The sequence below is a fragment of the Elephantulus edwardii genome, unplaced genomic scaffold (genome assembly GCF_000299155.1).
Source record: "Elephantulus edwardii isolate Elephantulus edwardi_28Jun2011 unplaced genomic scaffold, EleEdw1.0 scaffold00302, whole genome shotgun sequence".
NCBI classification, from domain to species: domain Eukaryota; kingdom Metazoa; phylum Chordata; class Mammalia; order Macroscelidea; family Macroscelididae; genus Elephantulus; species Elephantulus edwardii.
Window position 1 is genome coordinate 1053193 of NW_006400052.1, and position 20033 is coordinate 1073225.

Consider the following 20033-nt stretch of genomic DNA (forward strand, 5'->3'; position numbering starts at 1 on the left):
AGAGTAGAGCTGTGTGTTCCGGGGTTTCCAATGGGCATTTTTCAGAAGTAGATGACCTTTAGGGTGTCTCTAGGTGGTCTGGAACTACCAATTTTTCAATTGTCTTAACAGTTTATACTACCTGGGGATTCTTTAGCACACAGTTGTTGTTGTCAGGTGCTGTTGAGTCAACTACAACCTATTGCAATTCTATGAACAACATATCTGAACCTTTCCTTATCCTGTACAGTCCTCAACAACAGCACATAGTGGGTGCTCAAGAAATAGTTGTTGAGTTTATCAACAAACAAATGGATAGAAAACTATGGCACATTCATATAATGGAATATTATGCAGCACTGAAAAACAATGAAGTTGTAAAATGTTACACAACACAGGGGAGCCTGGAGGACATTATCCTGAATAAAATATCAATCACTAAAGGACAAACACTGCATAACACCTCTGTTATAAAATAGGACAGACATGGGGTGCATGTTGGGGAGAGAATGGGGATAAAATGGATAGATAATGAACACTGCATTAGAACAGAAGATGGGAAGAGCCGTCCAAAAGGAATATATGATTAGGCATTATATGCAGAACAACAGTCTGGAACGAGGGGTGCATTGCAGAGTGTGTGTGTGGGGCAGAAGAAAATGGCACAGTGAAAAAAATTATTATTAAAAAAGGGAAATATTTGTTGAATGCACAGCACTCTTTGTCCCTTTCTACCTCTGTGGCCCTGTCTCTTTAATTCATTTTATTTCCCTCTCAAATCTCTTTCTCTAAATGCCTGTGACTGTCTGTCTTCTCTTCTCATCTAGTGGGACCTCTGTCTCTCTAAGTTCCTTCTTCTTTGTTTCTCTAATTCCCCCTCATTTTTCTCTTGGCTCTGTCTCTCTCTGTGCATCTCAGTACATCTTTCAATTTCTGTCTCAGAATCTTTGCTTCCATTTTCCCAGGCATTTCTCTCTGTGTCTTCTCTCCAACCCTCCAGCATCTATTTCTCCTCCTTTCTCTCTTGGCCTGGCACCCAGTCCTGGCTTGTCAGGATTTCTCTCTGCTGTCTCTATCCATGTCTCTTTCCCCAGCATCTCTGTACATCCTCCTTGCCCTTACCACCTTCTGTTTTTCTTTCCCAGGACCTCTGTGTCCTCCCATCTCTCACTTTTCCCCTTCATCTCTGTGGCTGGGCCCTGGGGCAGACTCTGTGATCGGCCTGTGGTAGGAACAGCGTGGGGATTAAGGAGCCTACGCCTCAAGTGGAGACCGCCTAGAAGCCTCACCCCAGCTGGTTCCAGGCTGAGCAGAGCATGTCTCAGCTTCTGGCTGGCCTGGAGACCCTGTTTCAGGATAGGGTTTCCCAGACAGCCCCTGCCCAAGGCTGGGAGCATGCAACTCCATTCTGCCTAAACCCAGCAGGTTGCAGCTTGGGATGCTTGCACGCCCACAGAGAAAAGCTACCAGTAGGATGTCAAGGTGTCATGTCTGGTCTCAGACTGGGAGGCCCTCAACCCTAAAGGAGGAATTAGAGGGCAAAGAAACAATCCAGAGAGAGGATGAGGCGTGGAGGAGTCTTTCTCTGTTTCCTTCCCCTCGTTTCTTTCTGCTGCTTTTCTTCATTCCTCCCTTTGGTCATTTCTTGATATTTCCTTCTCATCTCTCTCATTCTCTGGCCTTTCATGGCTTAGTCTCTGTAGCTCTCTGCCTTTCTCTGGCCCCTAGGGTGTCTTAGCCCTTTCTCTGGGGCTCTGATTTGTGAGGACAGTGCTCACATTCACATCCCAGCTTTGCCCTTTTCTGATTGCTGCTCTCCTGTGAGTCACTTTGCCTCTCAGAGCCACAACTGACTCCTCTGCAGAAATGTGAGAGTATTTTTGCCTCACATCGTAGTTCTGGTGGGTTAGTGGTAAGGTGTGCTGCCAACTCAAAAGCAAGTGGCTCTGTGGGAGAAAGATGGGCGATCTCCTCCCTTGCGATTAACTGCTGGAGAGTCAGCTCTGAGCCATTTCTGACTCAACGGTGCATGACAATGACAACAACAATGTACCAGGTGGGGCTGACTCCTGGTGACTTCATCTATGTCATTGTAGAACTGTGTTCCATAGAGTTTTCAGCAGCTAATTTTTTGTTTGTTTGTTTGTGAGACTTTTTTCTGAGATCCTCCTGGGTGGAGTAGAACCTTCAGACTTCCAGTTAGCAGTGTGTATTTTGGTAGTCAGCATTTGCTTCCCCCAGGGACTACATTTACCTGGCAGGGAGAATAAAATGAAGCAGTGAGGAAAGCGATTAGAGTTGCCCGTGGCATAGTAAGCACTCCCACTGCCCAAGAGTAAGGTCCCTTCTGACTCTCTGGGACCTGCTATTGGGTTTTGGAGTCTGTCAATCTTTATGGTGGCAGACAGTCTCGTCTTTTTTGCCTGGCAGTCCTGTTGCATTTAAACCACTGACCTTTGTGTTAGCCGACCAACACGGAGGGTACTCTGTCCCACCAGTGCCCCTTTGTGTAATATATTACTTGACTGTATCTGAGTTCTGGATTCTCTTGCTTTCTGTCAGCGTGCCGCTTTGCCTTTGTACATGGCCCCGCATCTCCCCCAGTTTTGCTCTGTTCGCTATCTAGGTGTTGTCTTGGTTTCTCAATCTTCACACCCCTCACCTTCCAGCCTATCTCCAAAAAGCCCTTTCTCTTACCGCAACAGCCCGGATTGAGAGAGTGAACTCCTCAGACACTCCCCTCCTCCTATTCCTCAGTCCTTCTCCTCTTAATTGAGCTACGACAGGTTTAAGTCTATATAAAGGTAGTTTATTAGGAAACAATACCAAAAAGTCCGAGAAAGGGCATATCACTGGGAACGGTCTTTGAGAAAATAGGGGTCTGCTTCTCTGCCTGGGGCGGGGTGGGAGGCAGTTGCAGGTCCAGTGAAGATGGAAGGCAGCGGGTGCTGGGAAGACAGTATGACAAGAGGGATGAGGCCGACAGTGACCCAAGAAGAGGGGCGAGCTCCATAGTCTGCGTTGGGCACATCTGAAGGGGAGGAGGTCCTGGGCATCAGCGCGCGCGCAGGCACATCTCGAAGGGCCGTGGCAAATTGCCGAGGCCCGAGCTGAGCGGGGTCAGGTCGATGTCCTCGGGCGCCCCCAGCGGCTGCAGCGTAAAGCTCTGCAGGATGGCCGTGAGGTAGAGGAAGAGCTCCATGCGTGCCAGCGACTCGCCCAGGCACAGGCGGCGCCCTACGTGGGGAGGAAGAGTGCAGGGGAAGAGAGAGCGGTGTCGGAGACCTCCCACTGCCAATCTCCAAGGGCTGTCACTCCTCCGTGTAAAGGTCTGGGGAAAGGCCTCATGTAAATGCTGTAGTCAAATGACCTGACGATGCAAGTGTGACTGTCGCTTAGGGTTTGAACTCTTGACTCTACCACTACCAATTTTGTGCTCTTGGGCAAGCGATTTAACTCTTCTAGCCACAGTTCACGAAGCTCTGCTGCTAAGAATTTGTGCTTCTCACTTGAAGCCACGAGGTTGGACTCTATCAGCTGCTTTGATGGGAGAAAGATTTGTGTAATTTCCTCCAGTGTGATTTACTGTCTTTGAAAACTCGTTGGAGGGTCAGCTACGCAGGGTCAGTTCCCACTCGAAGACGCATAACAACAGTACAGTATTCTAGGCACTATTATCATTATTATTTCACGCACTCCTAGAACTGGCACAGAAAGGTGAAGTAATATTTCCGAGGTCACACAGCTAGGAAGTGGCACAGCTGGGATGCAAATTCCCAGGGTCTGCCTACAACCCAGCTTTTATGCACTAATCCTTATTACAGGTGTCCTAAGGGAAACAACATTTGTCCCACAATAGGCAGTTATGGTGGTGGTTGTGTGGTATCAAGTCAGCCCTGCCTCATAGCCACCCCTCAGCAAAGCAGAACTGCCCTTCAGAGTTATAAGCTTTATGGGAGCACATTGCCACATCATTTGTCCTGCGAAAGGACTGCTGGTTTAAACCAATAACCTTGGTAAGCAACCAAACGCTTAACCATTGAGTCACCAGGGCTTCTGCCATAAGGTTAACCCACTGCTTTTGAGTGGATTCTGACTCTTGGGGACCCTCTATTGAGGTTCTGCGTCTGTAAATCTTACCGAACCAGATAGCCTCACCTTTCTGAGGTAATTTTCAGTTACTATCCTAAACACACCCTACCATGCCACCGGGGTGAACTGCTCCTATTATTATGTCCTCCTTCCTCTCTCCCCCTCCCTCGCCTCTGCCCTTCCCCCCTGCCTCTGCGCCTGCCCGCTCCCTCCTCCGCACAACTACTGAGAAATGATGGAACTTTTGTTTTTTGCCAATGGACACATGAAGAAATGCTCAAAACCACTGGTGATAAGAGAGATGCAAATCAAAACCGCAATGAGATACCATCTCAGCCCAGGTAAGTGGCAAAGTTTAGCAGGGCAGCAAGCAATAGATAAATGTTGAAGAGGGTGTGGAGAGATAAGAATTCTCATACAGTATTAGTGGGATTGTGAAATGGTACATACAACTCCTCTGGAAGGCAGTTTGGCGTTTCTTCAGAAGGCTGAACCTAGAAACCGTTATGACCCAGCTATTCCACTACTAGGAATATAACCCAATGAAATGAGAATTGAGACGCTATGTTCGTGGTGGAAGTTTTTGAAAAAGCACAATCAAGTTCAAAGCCAAGAACTAAAACCGGCTCAGCTGCGCCACCTAGTGGAGAGATTGACAGTGACGGATTCCGAAGTTCACGGCTGTCCTATTTCTCCGCTGCCCTTCACAGAATTTAACCCACAATTTGCTAAAAAAAAACCAACCAAACAAAAAAACCCCAACACAACCAAAACACCCCCCCTTCGAGGAGTTAAACTGAGAGGGGTAGATGGGGTGGGATTATTTTTTTTCTCTTAGGGATTATTAAGTGCAGTTTGAGGAGTGAATGAAAATGGTGAAGGCAGGTAGAAATTAGACATTGACTCCCACTTCCACTGCCCTTACCTGCTGAGAAGGGCATGAAGGCAGGGCTCTTCTTGAAGGACCGATTTGCATCCAGAAAATGTTCGGGGTTGAACTTTTGGGGCGTCAGGAACTGGCTAGGGTCGTAGTGCACGGTGTTAAGGAGAGTGATTACATCTGTGCCCTGAGAGTGGGAAAGAGAGGGGTTATTTTATTTTAGGCTTGAGGGGCGGGGTGGTTTAGAACTAGGGTTCCCTTCCGCCAGGCTGGGGAATTTGGTGGGAGACATGAACAGGGAGCCAGAAAATGTGCGCAGAGGTCCAGGTTTCTGACTGTAGGGTGCTAGAAGTTGTGTTGCTTCATCTGATAACAGTTTTTGGGGACACACTCTTTTATGGGGGAAGATTTGGGGTTTTTTGGGAGGAATGGAGCAAAGTCTCTACAAACAATAACTGGACATGAGGAATAAAGTCTTAGGCTCGGAAATTTCGCTATCATGGGGAAGGAGTGTGAGATTTAGAATGGGGTCCGGCCCACTACAAAACGCGAAGGGGTCATGAGAAGGGGCTGAGGCTCAGAGTTTGAGGGCCTCAAATGCTGTGATTAGGGCTGAAAGTGACAGCTGCCAAAGTCCAGGCGCCCGGAATCCTCGCGTTTGTAAGTGACTAAGTCCTGGGATGGCTCTTCCTAAGGTGCCAGATGTCTCTCGCCAGGTGCCTCGCGCACCTTAGGTAGCAGAAAGCCGCGGAAGGCCGTGTCCCGGATGACGCGGTGCGGCAGGTTCATGGGGATGACGTCTGCGAAGCGCTGTACCTCGTGGATCACGGCGTCCGTGTAGGGCATGGCCGCACGGTCATCCAGCGACGGCAGCCTCGCGCGCCCCACCACGCGGTCAATCTCCTCCTGCACGCTGACTGAGGGTGAGGAAAAGCAGGGCTAGAAGCGGAGTGCAGCACCCACAGTGGGGCGCAGCTCGGCTGGGAAGAGGGAAAGGGGTGTGTGTGTGTGTGTGTGTGTGTGCGCGCGCGCGCATGTGTGTCTCTGGCGCTACCTGGAGGGGTACCAAAAAAAAAAAAATTCCTCATTGCTGTTGAGGGTTTTCAGAGGTGGTAAATAACATGGGAGGAGATTGCCCATTTTTCTTCCCCAGAGTAGCCGATGGATTCGAATTGCTTGTCTTGAGGTTGACAGAACAACTCCTTAACTACTAGGCCACTTATAGCCGCCTGGAGAGAGGGAGTGGGCGGTGTTTTCAAAAGAACAAGGTCAGAGCTGCGAGGCAGGAGGTTTGGGTTCAGTCGAACACGGGACGCTGTCCTAGAGGTCTGGGTTCAAATTAGCACTGGAGAGGTGGGACGTAGACAGCTCGGTGTGAGTCGGTCATATTGCATAAATGAGGTCGGGATTGGACTCCCTTGGCAGGGGCTTCCAGTGTAAGGAGGGTCAGAGGTGGGCCGGGTCAGATGTAGCCCGGGTCAGAGGTAATTCAGGCCAGATGTAACTCGGATCAAAGGCGGCCTGCGAAAGCAGACTGACTATGAGGCAGGAGAGATCTGGGTCCAGGCAGCAGGGTGGACCATGAAGGCCATGAGTGAGGATCAGCTTCTTCCGAGTGTCAAAGTAGATTGCCTGCAAAGCGGGGGACTGGAGGGGGCGGGCCAGGCGGTGACCTTGGCCCTGGTGTGTGGGCGGGGCTGGGAGGCGGGAGGCTAGGGCCTGTGGGCGGGGCCAGCCTGGGAGGCGGAGCTGAGTGGTGTTGAGGGGCGCCCCGGGCCTGCGCACCTTGCACTTCCGGGTACTTCATTAGCACAAGGAAGGCATGGCGCAGCGTGGTTCCGACCGTCTCTGTGCCTCCGAAGAGCAGGTTGTGTGTGGTCATTAGCAGAGTATCCATGTAGAAGTGGCTCAGCGGGTCCTGCTTCTCCTGCAGGGGTAGAGGGATGGGGCTGTGGGCCGGGGAACCCGCCACGGGAGGTTCCCTCGGGACATGCAGGTTCAATCTCGTCTGTTTAACTTCCTGCCCTTGGGGGAAGCTGGAGAGCGCGGAAGCACAGATTGGGGGAAAAAATCTCAGCCACAGGGCTCACAATTAGCATCTTGGACAGAATCTTAACGATTTCTGATTAAGCTGTTAATTGACGGTCCCTCCCTCCCTCCCAGGTTCTGGGCTTCAGCCCAGCGGGGCCGGGTGTTCTGTTTCACCTGGTTGTGGGAAAACCATCCCAGAGCCTGCCTAACCCGGCATTCCTGCTGCGTGGAGGCCACAGCAGCAGAAAGGCTTCAAGTCAGAGCGAGGTGGGACTTCTCGGCCTGGCGTACTTGTGCCATCTTGGTCAGGAAGCAATCGATGAAGTCCCGGGGAGAATTGGGGTCAAGAGTGGCCTGGTGTTCACGGACGCTGCAGGCAATGAGATCTTTCATACGACCATAATTCTGGAAGAGACGTCGATGGGGCCCGGGCACCCAGTCCAGGAGGCTTGGGAAGATATTGTACATCTACGAGACCAGACAATGTCGGGTGGTGGTTAGGAGGGGCAGGCAGGACACTGTAGTGGCAGTTGGGGGTCAGGGTAGGTCAGGTAAGTGGGTGAAGAGTCACGTAAGGAGGGGCAGCCACATGTTGGACAGACTAAGCAAGGTGGAAAGTGGGTTGTGTAGGAAAGGGCGTGGCTAGGAGATCGGTCAAGCAGGGCTAATTTCAGACCCTTCTCTGCCAGCTTTTCTTGACCCCTGCATCCCACCCCAGGACTTCCGCCCACGTCCCTCCCAGGTGATTTTGGCTCCAGACCTCTCCCCAGGGGCTGCTCATGATTTGAAAGTTGTCATTGATGAGTTTAATAATGGTGAGCAGACGCTCGTCCTCATAATCGAAGCGGCTCCCAAAGATCACCGAGCAGATGATGTTGGACACAGACCGGCTCAGCACGTACTTGGGGTCGAAAGGCTCACCTGAGGGTGAGGGTTGCCATGGGTCACTTGACAGAGCCCTGAGGGCAACAATCGGGCTTTGCACAACCTCCCCTTGGCCTGTGCCAATGTGATTACAATGTAGAACATACACAGCATTACAGCACCTCAAAATATTTACCAGCCAAGAGCCACGTTGTCCTCAAGCACATTGACAACAGTCCCCAGCAAGGGGACACTCTAGTCTTGTTGACAGTTTCCCATTCTGTGAAATGGGGTTGATAACATGCTCTATATCAAGGATATACACAATTATATTCCAAGGGTATACACAGTGATATTCCAAGGACATTGTTGTGTACCATCAACACAGAACTGACCTATAGCTGACCCTCCAGAGGGTTTTCATGGGCAGTTAACTGAATGAGAGATTAACTTTCTCCGTGGAGCAGTGGTGGATTTGAACCATGTACCTTGAGGAGTGCAGCACAGATTTTTACTACTAGGCCACTAGGGCTTCCTTTCTAAGGACATATACAGAGAAATTTAAGTGATATTCAAGGCTCTTATGATAGGATTAAGTTTTGGTTGTTCTCCCCACCCCTTCCTGATAGTGTGACTTTTAGGTCACCTGGCTTAATCCTTCTGGGCCTCAATTTCCTCACCTGTAACAGTAGCCACTTTCTATGGACTGGGATGGTGGATGTTTGTCCATCTTTCTTCCATTGAGCAGCTTGTGGATTTGAACTGCATGTCTTTGGGTGGTTGGCAGTGTGGTTCCTTATCACTAGTCCACAAAAGCTACCCATTTCTTACAGTAGCTGAGAGGGTGAAAGGAGTTAACAAAGGTGAAGAATTTAGCATTAAGCGCTCTCATTGCTTGAGAGTAGATTCTAACTGGTAGCGATTCTCCATGGGATTTCAAACGCTGTAAATATTCCTAAAGAAAATTGAGCATCTCCTAGTGAATTTGAACTACTTGTCTTTTGGTTACCAGCTCAGTATGTAAGGCACTGTGCCACAAGGACTTCTTTGACATAATACCCCTCCTTTAAAAAAAGCCAACCAAAACCAAGCCTGCTGTCGGGAAGTGAGGGAGTCAGTTTTGACAGCACTCTATTGGATTTCCAAGGGTTTAAATCTGTCCCATGGAGCAGCGGGTGGATCTGAATTGCCAGCCTTTGGTTATTGTTGGTTGTTATATGTTGTCAAGGCAGAACCAACTCATAGCTAACTCTCCAGCAGCTATTCAGAGGCTGTAAATCACATGGGAGGAGATAGCCTTTCTACTGTGAAACAGGTGGTGGATTCAAAACCTACTGCCTTTGAATTGGCAGCACAACTTCTTAGCATGTTAGTGTGCTGAGTGCAGACTTTGGTGTCAGTGGATCTGAATTTATGTTCTCCTCTGCTGTCCATCGGGTTTTCCAGGGCCTGCTGTTTGAGAAGTGGTGGCCAGGCTGGCCTCCTAGTTTATTTTAGCCTGGAAGCTTTGCTGAAACCCGTCCACAGTGAAGTACCTGAAGTACAGGAGGCCATGGCTCCTAGAGTCACAGCCACACTCAGGCCACCACAGTCTGCCATACTGACAGAGGGCAGTCAGACTGCTGATTAGAAACAAGGATGGTGAGACTTCACCTCACATAATTCAGACATGTTATTAGAAGGAGCCAAACTCTGGAGAAAGAGATCATGCTTGGGAAAGTAGGGGGTTGGTGAGGTGGAAGGCCCTCAGCAAAGTGGATCGACACAGTAGCAGCAACAATGGGCTTAATGAAGCAGCATCAGAGATATGAGGATGGAACAGAATCAAGCAGAGTTTTGTTCAGTTGTATATAGAGTCACTGAGTTAGCACTGACTCAATGAACCCAATAGTAACTATTTCCTAATGATGTGGGAGCTCTGGTGGCCTAGTGATAAGAAGCTGTGCTGCAATGCCGAAGGCACACGGTTCGAATCCACTAGCTGCTCCACAGGAAACAGAGAATCTCCTCCCATGTGATTAACTGCCTCTGAAAACCTGCTGGAGGGTCAGCTATGGGTTGCTTCCAACTCTACAGAACACAGCAACAATAACAATAACAACAGCTAGTGGTGTTATTTCAGGTCTGTTCTTTCACCTCTGTGCACCTCCATTTCCTAATCTGCAAAATGGGTTGGTCTGAGATTTAAAAGTCACATTGTGCGTGAGTGATTTCTCAAGAGCATCGCTATCATTAGCACATCACCATGCAATTTTACAAACTATTCTCAAACTGGGGAGCTCTGGTGGTAAAGAGTTGTGCTGCCAACTGGTTCGAATCCATCAGCTGCTCTGAGGGAGAAAGACTGTGCGAGTTACAGCTTCTGAAAACCTGCTTGTGGGTCATTCTCAGACTATCACACAGTCATCGGGATGGGGAGCCCACAGAGCCACACCACTTAATTTATCTCCTGCCACCAAGGAAACAACAGCGCGAGCCTATCTACCTCCAGAGGGCGCTGTTCCCCTCGTGAGCTCAGCGAAGGACCTTCTAAGGCTTGTGAGTGTACATCCAGCTATGAGCAGCCTTGATCCTTAAGTATGGTAGGCATGAGCTGGCCATAAGGTTGCACTGGACTCTGACCTTCAGTCTTCCGCAGCTCTGCCAGCAGAAAGCGGCCTTCCTCTATGATCCGCTCTTCAATGCTCCTCTTTCCCATCCCAAAGTTCCGCAGGATCTGAACAGAGAACCTCCTCAAGGCCTTCCACCGTTCTCCATTGGAGAAGGCGATGCCTGGGGAGGAGAAAAAAAGAAGAAGATCAATTGACAACCTATCCCTAACCATTATCCTCTGGGTCTTTTTTCTTGATTTCTTGCTGCGGGAGACACTGAAAGGAGGTAGAGAACTCTCCTCCCCTCCTTGACTTTCCAGGCTGGGTCAGGTGCCTCCTCTGGGTATTTCCCCATCACAGTCCTTGTCACTGAGGGCTGTCATTATATGTTAAAGGAGCCGCCTGCCTCAGGAGATTGGAGGCCCTGTGAGGGCAATGTCACTATCTCATTACCCAGTGCAAGGCTGGACATGCAAGACGTTGGCAATTGCTTATTGATTAAATAAATGATGTTGCGTAACTCTGAGTTGGAATCAATTCATAGCTGACCCTCCAGTGGACTTTCAGAGGCAGTACATGGGAGGAGAGTTCCTATTTTTCTTCCTCAGTGTAGCTGATAGATTCAAACTGCCTGCCTTTTGGTTGGCAGCACAGTTCCTTACTATTAGGCCACCAGAGCTCCCTAGAGAAATACATAATAAACAAAAAGACTGGGAACTCATCTAGGGACAGACCCTATTTTCTCTCCTTCGACTCAGGGTCTTTGCACACGTTGATCTTTCTGCCTGAAACACTCTCAACCAATACTCTGTGCTGTCTTCCTTCTAGTGATCTCATCTTTCAGATCCCCAGCTTCCCTCAGTCTTGGCCACAGCCCTTCTACCTCTGTCAACCTCCCGTGTCTTGGGCCTGACCATTCTGGGCTGGGTGAGGGAGCTGTGTTTTCCACTGGACTTGGAGCTATTGCTAGGATAACGCCTCAGAGGTATTTATATCTGATTCCTCTGGGCCTAGAAGAACACTAGATGTAGCCGAGGCTGTATGTCTATGGGAACACAGTGGCTGACCTCAGCTGTTACCCTCTCTGCTATATGAGAATAACTGGATAGAGGCTCTTTTTGGTAACAAATGATGCGTATGTCCAAATGTTTTGGAAAGATAGGACTCTTTAGAGAGGAGAGGAGAGGAGTGTAGGATGTAAGTCCTTCCTGGTTGAGCAGCTGTCTGTGTCTCTGTTTTGGTCATTTATTTGGCTTTCCAATATGACTTTGCTTTGACTCTTATCTGTGTATTGGGATTGAAGTTTGTGTTGGGGATGGAGTTGGGTAGAATGAGAGAGGCTGGTATATTGGAGTTAATAGTGAGGTTGGGGTTGAGTAGAGATGTTGGGTTTGGTCATGGTAGTAGGATTGAAGTTGAAAATGGGAACTGGCAACTTGACTAGGTGGTGGGGTGAAGATGAATTTAAGGGTGTGGAGAAAAATGGCAGTTCACTTTGACTAAGGGATTGAGATATGACTGATAATAACTTAAAATTTAAGTAGGACGACCCTACAAGAAAAAAAAGATAACCCAATCACAAAATGGGCACAAGATATGAAGACACTTCACCAAAGAACGTTCAGATGGCAAACAAACATATGAATAAATGTTCAAAATCCCTAGCTATCAGGGAGATGCAAATAAAAACACCTATGAGATATCATCCCTCTGGGAAATGGATTGATTCAGTGACTGGGGCAATCGGGATGAGTGTGTCGGAAGCAATGAGATTGGCACAGGACAGAGCAGAGTTTAGAGCTGTTGTACATAGGGTCGCTATGAGTCGCAAGCAACTCGACGGCACATAACAACAACAACAACGACATGAGATATCATCTCCAGCAATGATAGCAAAGTTCAACAAGGCAGCAAACAACAAATAGTGAGGCTGTGGAGAGATTAGAACTCTTATACACAGCTGGTGGGACTGTAAAATGGTACAGCCACTACAGAAAGTTGGAAATAGAAATATCATTTGACCCAGGAATTCCACTGCTGGGAATATACCCTAAAGAAACTAGAACCATGACTCAAACAGATGTATGCACACTCATGTTTATTGCTGCGTTATTCACAATAGCAAAGAGATGGAAGCAACGCAAATGCCCATCAACAAACAAATGGATAGAAAATGGGTATATTTACACGATGGAATATTCCACAGCAATGAAAAACAACTTGTAAAACATTACATAAATTGGAGAAGCCTTGAGGACATTATACTGAGAGAAACATGTCGGTCATAAAAGGACAAACACTGCATAACACTGCTATGATAAAATAGGACAGACATGGCGGGGGGGTTGGGGATAGAATGGGACAAGAGTAGAAAGATAATGAACAGTGCATTAGAATGGATGAGGGGAAGAACTGACTGAAAGGAATATATGATTAGGAATTACATGCATGACAACAGTCTGGAACAAGGGATGCATTGTGGGATGGCCTGGTGGTGGTGGTGGTGGGGAAATGTGCAACAGTACGGAAAAATGGAAGTGGGAGAGGGTTCATAATGGGAATGGAGGTTATGGTGAAATGTCGTTATGGCTGTGGAAAAGAAAAGAGTGAGGCTGAAATAAGCAATGTGGGGATTAGGTTGGTGGCAGATAGGGCTGATGTGAACAATGGGACCTGGAGCCAGATAAATTGACTGCTTGATTGAGCTGGAAAACTGGTGAGGAGATTGGGATGAAAATAGGATTGGAATGAGAATAAGAGTTGGAGTTGAATAGAGATGGGGACTGGCGTGGGTGTGTAATTGAAGGTGGTGTTGAGAAAGGTGGGATGGAGTAGGCTGTCAGAGGCCTCTCTGAAGAGCAATGATGTCAGCTTGAAGATTAAGGTGAATCTGATTAGGACATGGTCTTTCCAATCACTTGCTATGCATCTGAATGGTAGACAATGAATAAGGAAGACAGAAGAAGAACTGATGCCTTTGAGTTGTGGTGTTGGAGAAGAGTACTGAATGTCTCATGGACTGCCAAAAGAACAAACAGGTATGTATGTCTTGGAAAAGCTGCAGCCAGAGTGCTTCTTCGAGGCAAGGATAGCATAACTTTGTCTCACTTACTTTGGACATGTTGCTACAAGAGGCTATTCCTAGGTAAGAGGCTTCGTGCTTGGAAAGATGGAGGGTCAGCAGAGGAGAAGAAGACTCCCAAGGAGATGATTGACATCGTGACTGTAGCAGTGAACTCAAGTATATCAGAGGTGGTGAGGATGGCACAGGATAGACAGAATTTAGATCTGCTTATATTTAGGGTCGCTGTGAGCCATACTCTGCTTTATGGCACTTAACAATAATAACAAGAAGGATTTCCTGGCTCCATTCCATTTCATATCTTCAGTGAGAATTGTGACCTTAAGTGGCCCCATGGTGGGAAAGAGTTTCTCACCCCCAGCTCTCCCTCACTGTGGAGAAGGCTGTGGGTGGGGAGATAGGGAGTGGGCTTACCATTGCCTTTTGTGAAGTTGAAAAAGACGGGATAGTCGCCACGGCCACTAAACTCATCCCCCTGGTCCACCAGTGCCTCCTTCACGGCTTGGTATCCACTCAGGACCACCACCTGCTTGGGTCCCAGGTGCACTGTGTACACCGCGCCATACTCCTTGCTCAGCTAGGGGCGATAAAACAGGTCACGGGGAGGCTGGGACCTTGGCACCTCACCTTGCCCCTCACTTTATCACCCAAGCCCGGGCCCCTGCACCTTGGTGAGGGAGGTCAGCATGTCTTGGGAGCGAAGCTGTAGCAGGTTTCCCAGGAGCGGGAGGGGTTTGGGTCCTGGGGGCAGCCGGCCCTTGCGCCTTGAACTGAAGGTCAGGAGCAGGCAGACAAGAGCTAGGAATAGGAACAAGATGGCTGTCGTTGCAGTGTCCATGGCGAAGGCAGTTGCTGGCGTCTGAAAGGCAAAGTGGAAGAGAGCTGGGCTGGGGTGCAGCAGGGATTCCCCACTCCTCATCACCACAGGCACCTGGATTCTCCAGGTGAATGGGGAGAAGGAAAGACTGACTCATAGTTGAATCTCCAGTGGGTATTCAGAGGCTGTAAATTGCATGGAAGATTGCTCGCCCCTTTCTCCTGCCGAGCAGCTGGCAGATTCGAACCGCATGTCTTTGGGCTGGCAGTGTAGCTCCTTACCACTAATCCACCAGAGCTCCCTGAGACAGAGTCAGCTCAGGGAATTAGGGAGGAGGGAGGCAAAGAAGGAAAAAAAGAAAAGAGAGAAGAATGAACACAAGTCAGGAATCTGAGAGCCAAAATACAAAAATGCATGCAAAAATGGAGGGAGGGACAGATTAGAGAGACAGAAAAAAAGGGAGAGGGAAATTGATAGATTGGAGAGAAAGAAATAGAACTGGAGAGAAAGAGATTAAGAGGAACACACCTAGAGAGATAATACAGGAAAAGACTGAGGTATCTGTAGATGTCTTTAACTGTCTATCTAGTAAGGGAGCTGTGGTGGCTTAGCCCATAGAGAGTAGTGCTGCTAATCCAAAGGCTGTGCTGCTCTGATGGTTTGAATCCACCAGTGGCAATCTTCTTTTAAAGGGTCCACAGCCTTCAACAGCCAAAGGAGAGTCAGCTAGGAGTTAGTTCCAACTGGACCACGGTGAGTTGTTGAATTTGTCTGTCTGTCTTTCTATTGGTCTATCTTTCGTTCTACCATGGGTCTATCAAGAGATTCATAAAGGACAGTAGTAAAGAGATAGAGACACACAGGGACAGAGACAGACTGATCAAGACACAGAGCCTAAGTCACAGAAAGGGAGGCAAAGACAGGCGTTAGAGAAAAAGATGGAACTAGAGACACAGAGTTAGAGACACACTGAGAAAGGTAGAGAAGGAGACAGGGACAGAAAGATGTGTAGACGGAGAAAGAGACGAGCGTTAGAGACCTGCAGGGCCCAAGAAAGACCTAGCCAGTGGTGAGGCACAAGCAGAGACAGTGACAGGAAAGAATAATATTCCAATCTGTGGGAGCCCTCAGTGTCCTGGAGATACTTGTCAAATGAATGAGCAGAGCCTCAGAGAGACTTCTAGAAGAGGGACGCAAATCAAACATCAAAGGTGGGAAGGGATTCCAAGCTAGATTTAGAAACACAGAGAAAGAGCTAGTGATCCCCTCCTGAGACCACCTCCCTCCCATCTGGGTGGCCCTCCTGCTAGCCCTTTACCTGATGGACTGCGGGGGCAGCAGAGGTGTGTTCTGGACAGCCAAGTCCCCTCCAGATGTACCCTGCAGCACTAAGTGTGCCCGGGGGGCGGGGGCTGCTCTTAAAAGTCTCTCTCCACCCCTCACCCCCCCTCATTTGTTCTCTCAATGAACCTTAATCCCCTCCCACCTCCCTGCAGTTCCTTGGGTGCAGCCCCAGGGCCCATGGCCAGCTGGAGTAGAGCCCTGGGTAGGGGCCACACCTGGAGTGGCTGGACTTCAGCTTGGCTTGCCACAGTCAGAAGTGAGTTCAGGGATGGGCTGTCATTCACTTATTCCATTCAGGGCCCTGGGCCTGGTTTTGAGGGGGTGGGAGTAATGAGGCCCAGACATAGGGATGGGGTAGGGGTGGGGGATGGGCACCTTTGGGCATGAGCTATGTTGGGTTCAAGTTCAGTTCTTCCAATGGGTTGGCCATGTGGCTGGGTTATTTTGTCCTCCGGGAGTGCATTTTTCACAGTTTCTCTCTGTATCTTGTATCTGTTATGAAATTCTGTATTCTGTCATGATCTATGTCTCCATCCATCCATCATCTATTTATCTAACATGTATAAATCTCTCTGCCTCTAAATAATTTTCTCTCTCTCTGGCCCCTTTCTCTGTCCCTTTGGCCCTCTCTGTCTCTTGCTCATCTCTCATTCTCTCTGTTCTCTGTTGGTTTCTCTCTCTGCTTTTTCTCATTCTCTCTCATGCTATCTCCCCATGTATATCTCTGACATTTTCTCCTGATTCTCTGACTCTCTGCTTCTCATGCTTTCTTCAGTCAGACTGCAACCAGCAGGAGTGAGCCAGGAATGAGGCTGAATGCGGATTTAGTCAGCAGCTGATGGCTACAAGAAGAGAGGACTTTAGACTTGGATGAAGCCTCTCCTTTGCCTCCCCACTACAGTCCCCCTGCCCTTTCCTCCTCAGGTCCCCCTGTTCAGTCTACTCTTGGCTTCTGTCCCAGAAACTAGCCCTCATTTTTCAACTCTGGAAAAATTCACGATCGGGCCAGAGCTTCATGGCTGGAGTAGGGAGAAAGCCCTTGAGATGAGGGGTCTTGGGAGGCAGGGTGCAGGTGTGGATGTCCTCACAGGCCCGTGGGTGTGTGCCATGTTTGTGGTTCCCATGGAGGTGGGGGAGGAAGTATTTGGAGGTGTAAGAGAATTTGATACCCCAGGTCCCAGGCATATGGAGGAGTGTGAGGTATGTGTGTGTTGCAGAGGGGGAGTAAGTGAAGGAGGCGAGTCTGACAGCTGTTGTTCAAGTCCTGGAAAGGCCAGTTAGGGCAGGTTCCCTGGAAGAGGAGTGAAGGTTTGATTATGGGATTACAAAACTCGAGTTTTCCTTGGCATCTGCTCCTACTTCTGAGTGAGGGCAGTATTGGATCCAGCACAGCCATGTAATTTCTCCCTGACCCTAGAACTGTGGGATCTGTCTGATCTGGGAACCTGGATTCATGAGATCTTTTAAGAAGACCTTAGTAGTTCCGTAGCTTCTACCAGAGGGAATTTGCCCCACAGACAGTTGTGTTGCAAGGTTTCTTAACCTAGGCATCATTGGCATTTTGTTGTTGTTAGGTGCCTTTGAGTTGACTCTGACTCTTAGCGACCCTATGAACAACAGATCTCTAATCCCTGCTCTATGCTGTTCTGTTCTCATGATCTCTGTCCTGCTGAGTCTCACTGTGGTACTTATGATAGCAATCCATCGCACAGGGGTCTTCCTTTCCTTCACTGACCCTTTACTTTCCCCCAGCGTGATGTCTTTTTCCAGGGGCTGGCTCAAAATATGCCCAAAATAAGTGAGATAAAATGTTCCTATCCTTATCCCTAGGGAGCATTCTGGTTACAAGACAAAACTGTTTGTTCTTTTTGTCCTTGGGATATTCAGTACTCTTCTTCAACACTGTAATTCAAAGATAAGTCTTCTTCTGTCATCTTATTCATTATCTAACTTTCAGATGCATGAAGCAATTGGAAACACCATGGTGGCTTGGTTTATGTACACCTTTATCTTTAACTGACCTCCTTGCTCTTTAGAACTTTGGAGGGATACTTGACCCCAGATTTTTCCAATGTAGCACACCTTTTGATTTCTTTCTTTTTTTTTTTTCTTTTACCTTTTGAATTCTTGACTGCTGCTTCCATGGGTGTGGCTTGGAGATCCAGGTAAAAATGAAATTGATGACCACTTCAGTCTTTTTTCTATATATCATAGCATTGCATATTGGCCCAGAGGTGAGGATTTTTGTTTTCTTAATGTTAACGGTTGTAGTTTTTGATCTTCTGCAGGAAGTACCTCAAGTCTTCTTCACTTTCTGCAAGCAATACTGTGTCACCTGCATAATGCAGATTGTTGATGAGTTGTCATTTTGGAGTAGGTCATTCTTGGTCTTCAGTGTTGCCGAAGATTTTCCGTTATGAAAACCTAAAATGTATTCAAATATTGTCAAATGCATCTTAGAGTGGAACTGTCCCTGGTTGAGAACTGCTGATGGAATGGAAGAAATTTAGACACACTCAGTAATGTCATGGTCAACTGAATCCTTCTCAACTCTTATCAGACTCCAATTCTTAGGCTTTTCCTTCCTCTTCATTCTTTGCTGATGTTAGCATTCCTTATCTTGTAGGGGAACTGGAATCAATCAGAAGAAAACCAAACAGCATCTGGAGCAGCACTGTAAATGGTGTGTTGCTGGTGTAGAAGCAGCCAGTCCACACGGGGGACAGTCTCCACTGACAACATTGCCAACACAGAACTGATGCCCATGAGGTCAGACAATCTCCACCCTCCCAGCACCCACTTCCACCGATTCCAACACATCCCAGTCCTGTCACCAATTGAAGGCTATTCTTACACTCTTTACAGCATCATTCTTTGTGCGTAAATAGATTTTTCTGCTTACACTTTTTCAGGAAAAATTTATATAGGATTTATATAGTTTCTTTAAAAATCTTAAGTTTTGGTGAAATTGCATACAACAAACAAGATACCCCATTGCAGTGATTTTTAACAGGGATATTTCAGTAATATTCACTGCATTTTTGAAGTTGTACACCCCTTCTCACAGTCCTCTTTCAAATTATTCTACCATCCCGAATATAAACCTAATGTTTCCTAAGGAGACTGTGGTGACCTGATGGTAAGGAGTTGTGCTGCCAATCAAGAGACACATGGTTAGAATCCGCAAGCTGCTCTGAGAGAGAGTGATGAGTGGTCTTCTCGTGTGTGATCTGCAGCCTCTGATAACCTGCTGGAAGGCCATTTGATTCTCACTTGACAGCACACTGCAACAAGAACAACGATGCTCCCTGGGCATCTAACCTTTCAAGCTGCTGTTGTTGATTTGATCTCACATAGCCAATCCTTTAAAAGAGTACAATACTTAGGGGAGCTCTGGTGGCCTAGTGGCAAGGAGCTGCAACTACAATCCCAAAGGCTCACGGTTCTAATCCATCAGATGCTTTGCTGGGAAAGGAGGGACAATCTCCTCCTGTACCAGTCAAATCTGATTTGACGGTACACACACACACACACACACACACACACAAGAGTATGATACTTAAGGAAGACATGCTTTACCTTAATAGCTAAACTAATAAGATGACTTCAGGGACAGTATTGGTTTGAAATTTAAGGATTAAAGATTATCTCAAGGCAATAATTTGAGAGCTTGTCTAATCTCACTGATTTCAGAAAGTCTGTATTCCACTGAAAATTTGAATTTCTCTTCCACATTCTTTTTTTTTAATTTTAATGAAAGTTTATAGAGACTTTGGATTTCCATTCATTCATTGTTGCACATTTTTTTCCTTGCCCACCTTTCCTCCCTATTGATTTTTCTCTTTGAAAAGTAAAAAAAACCCAACACTTTCGTTGTTATACAGTCCTTCCCCCCCCTCCCCCCAGCCTACTCCCCCACGAAACTCTCATTCTGGACCCTTGTCATGAAAATAATACCTAATCACATATTCCTTTCAAACAGTTCTCTCCCTCATCTGTTTCAATACAGTATACATTGTTTATCCACTCTTTTCTGAGATTCCCCCCTACCCCGATATCAGTCCTGTTTTTAACAGTGGCACTATGCCGTATTTGTCCCTTTGTGACTGAGATATTTCACTCAGCATAATGTCCTTCAGGATCACTCTTTTTTGTATAATATTTCATGAGTTCCTTGTTTTTCATTTCAGCATAGTATTCCATGTGTGAATATACAACAGCTTCTCTATCCATTCATTTGTTGAAGGGCACTTGGATTGTTTCCAACTCTTTGCTATAGTGAACAAAGCCGCAGTGAACATGGGTGTGCATATATCTACTTGGGTGGCAGTTATGGTTTCTTTAGAGTATATC

At 47.6% G+C, this 20033-nt stretch overlaps 1 protein-coding gene across 1 annotated transcript; it reads right to left on the reverse strand.

Moving 5' to 3' along the window:
• Positions 1-3034: 3034 nt before the first annotated feature.
• On the reverse strand, positions 3035-14357 carry LOC102861712 (cytochrome P450 2F3-like). Its single transcript, XM_006900907.1, has 9 exons — positions 14187-14357; positions 13934-14096; positions 10469-10618; positions 7743-7903; positions 7274-7450; positions 6737-6878; positions 5681-5868; positions 4997-5138; positions 3035-3216 (listed from the first exon to the last, which is right to left on the reverse strand). Exons 1-9 carry the CDS (start codon positions 14355-14357, stop codon positions 3035-3037), a joined length of 1476 nt encoding a protein of 491 aa, XP_006900969.1.
• Positions 14358-20033: the final 5676 nt, after the last annotated feature.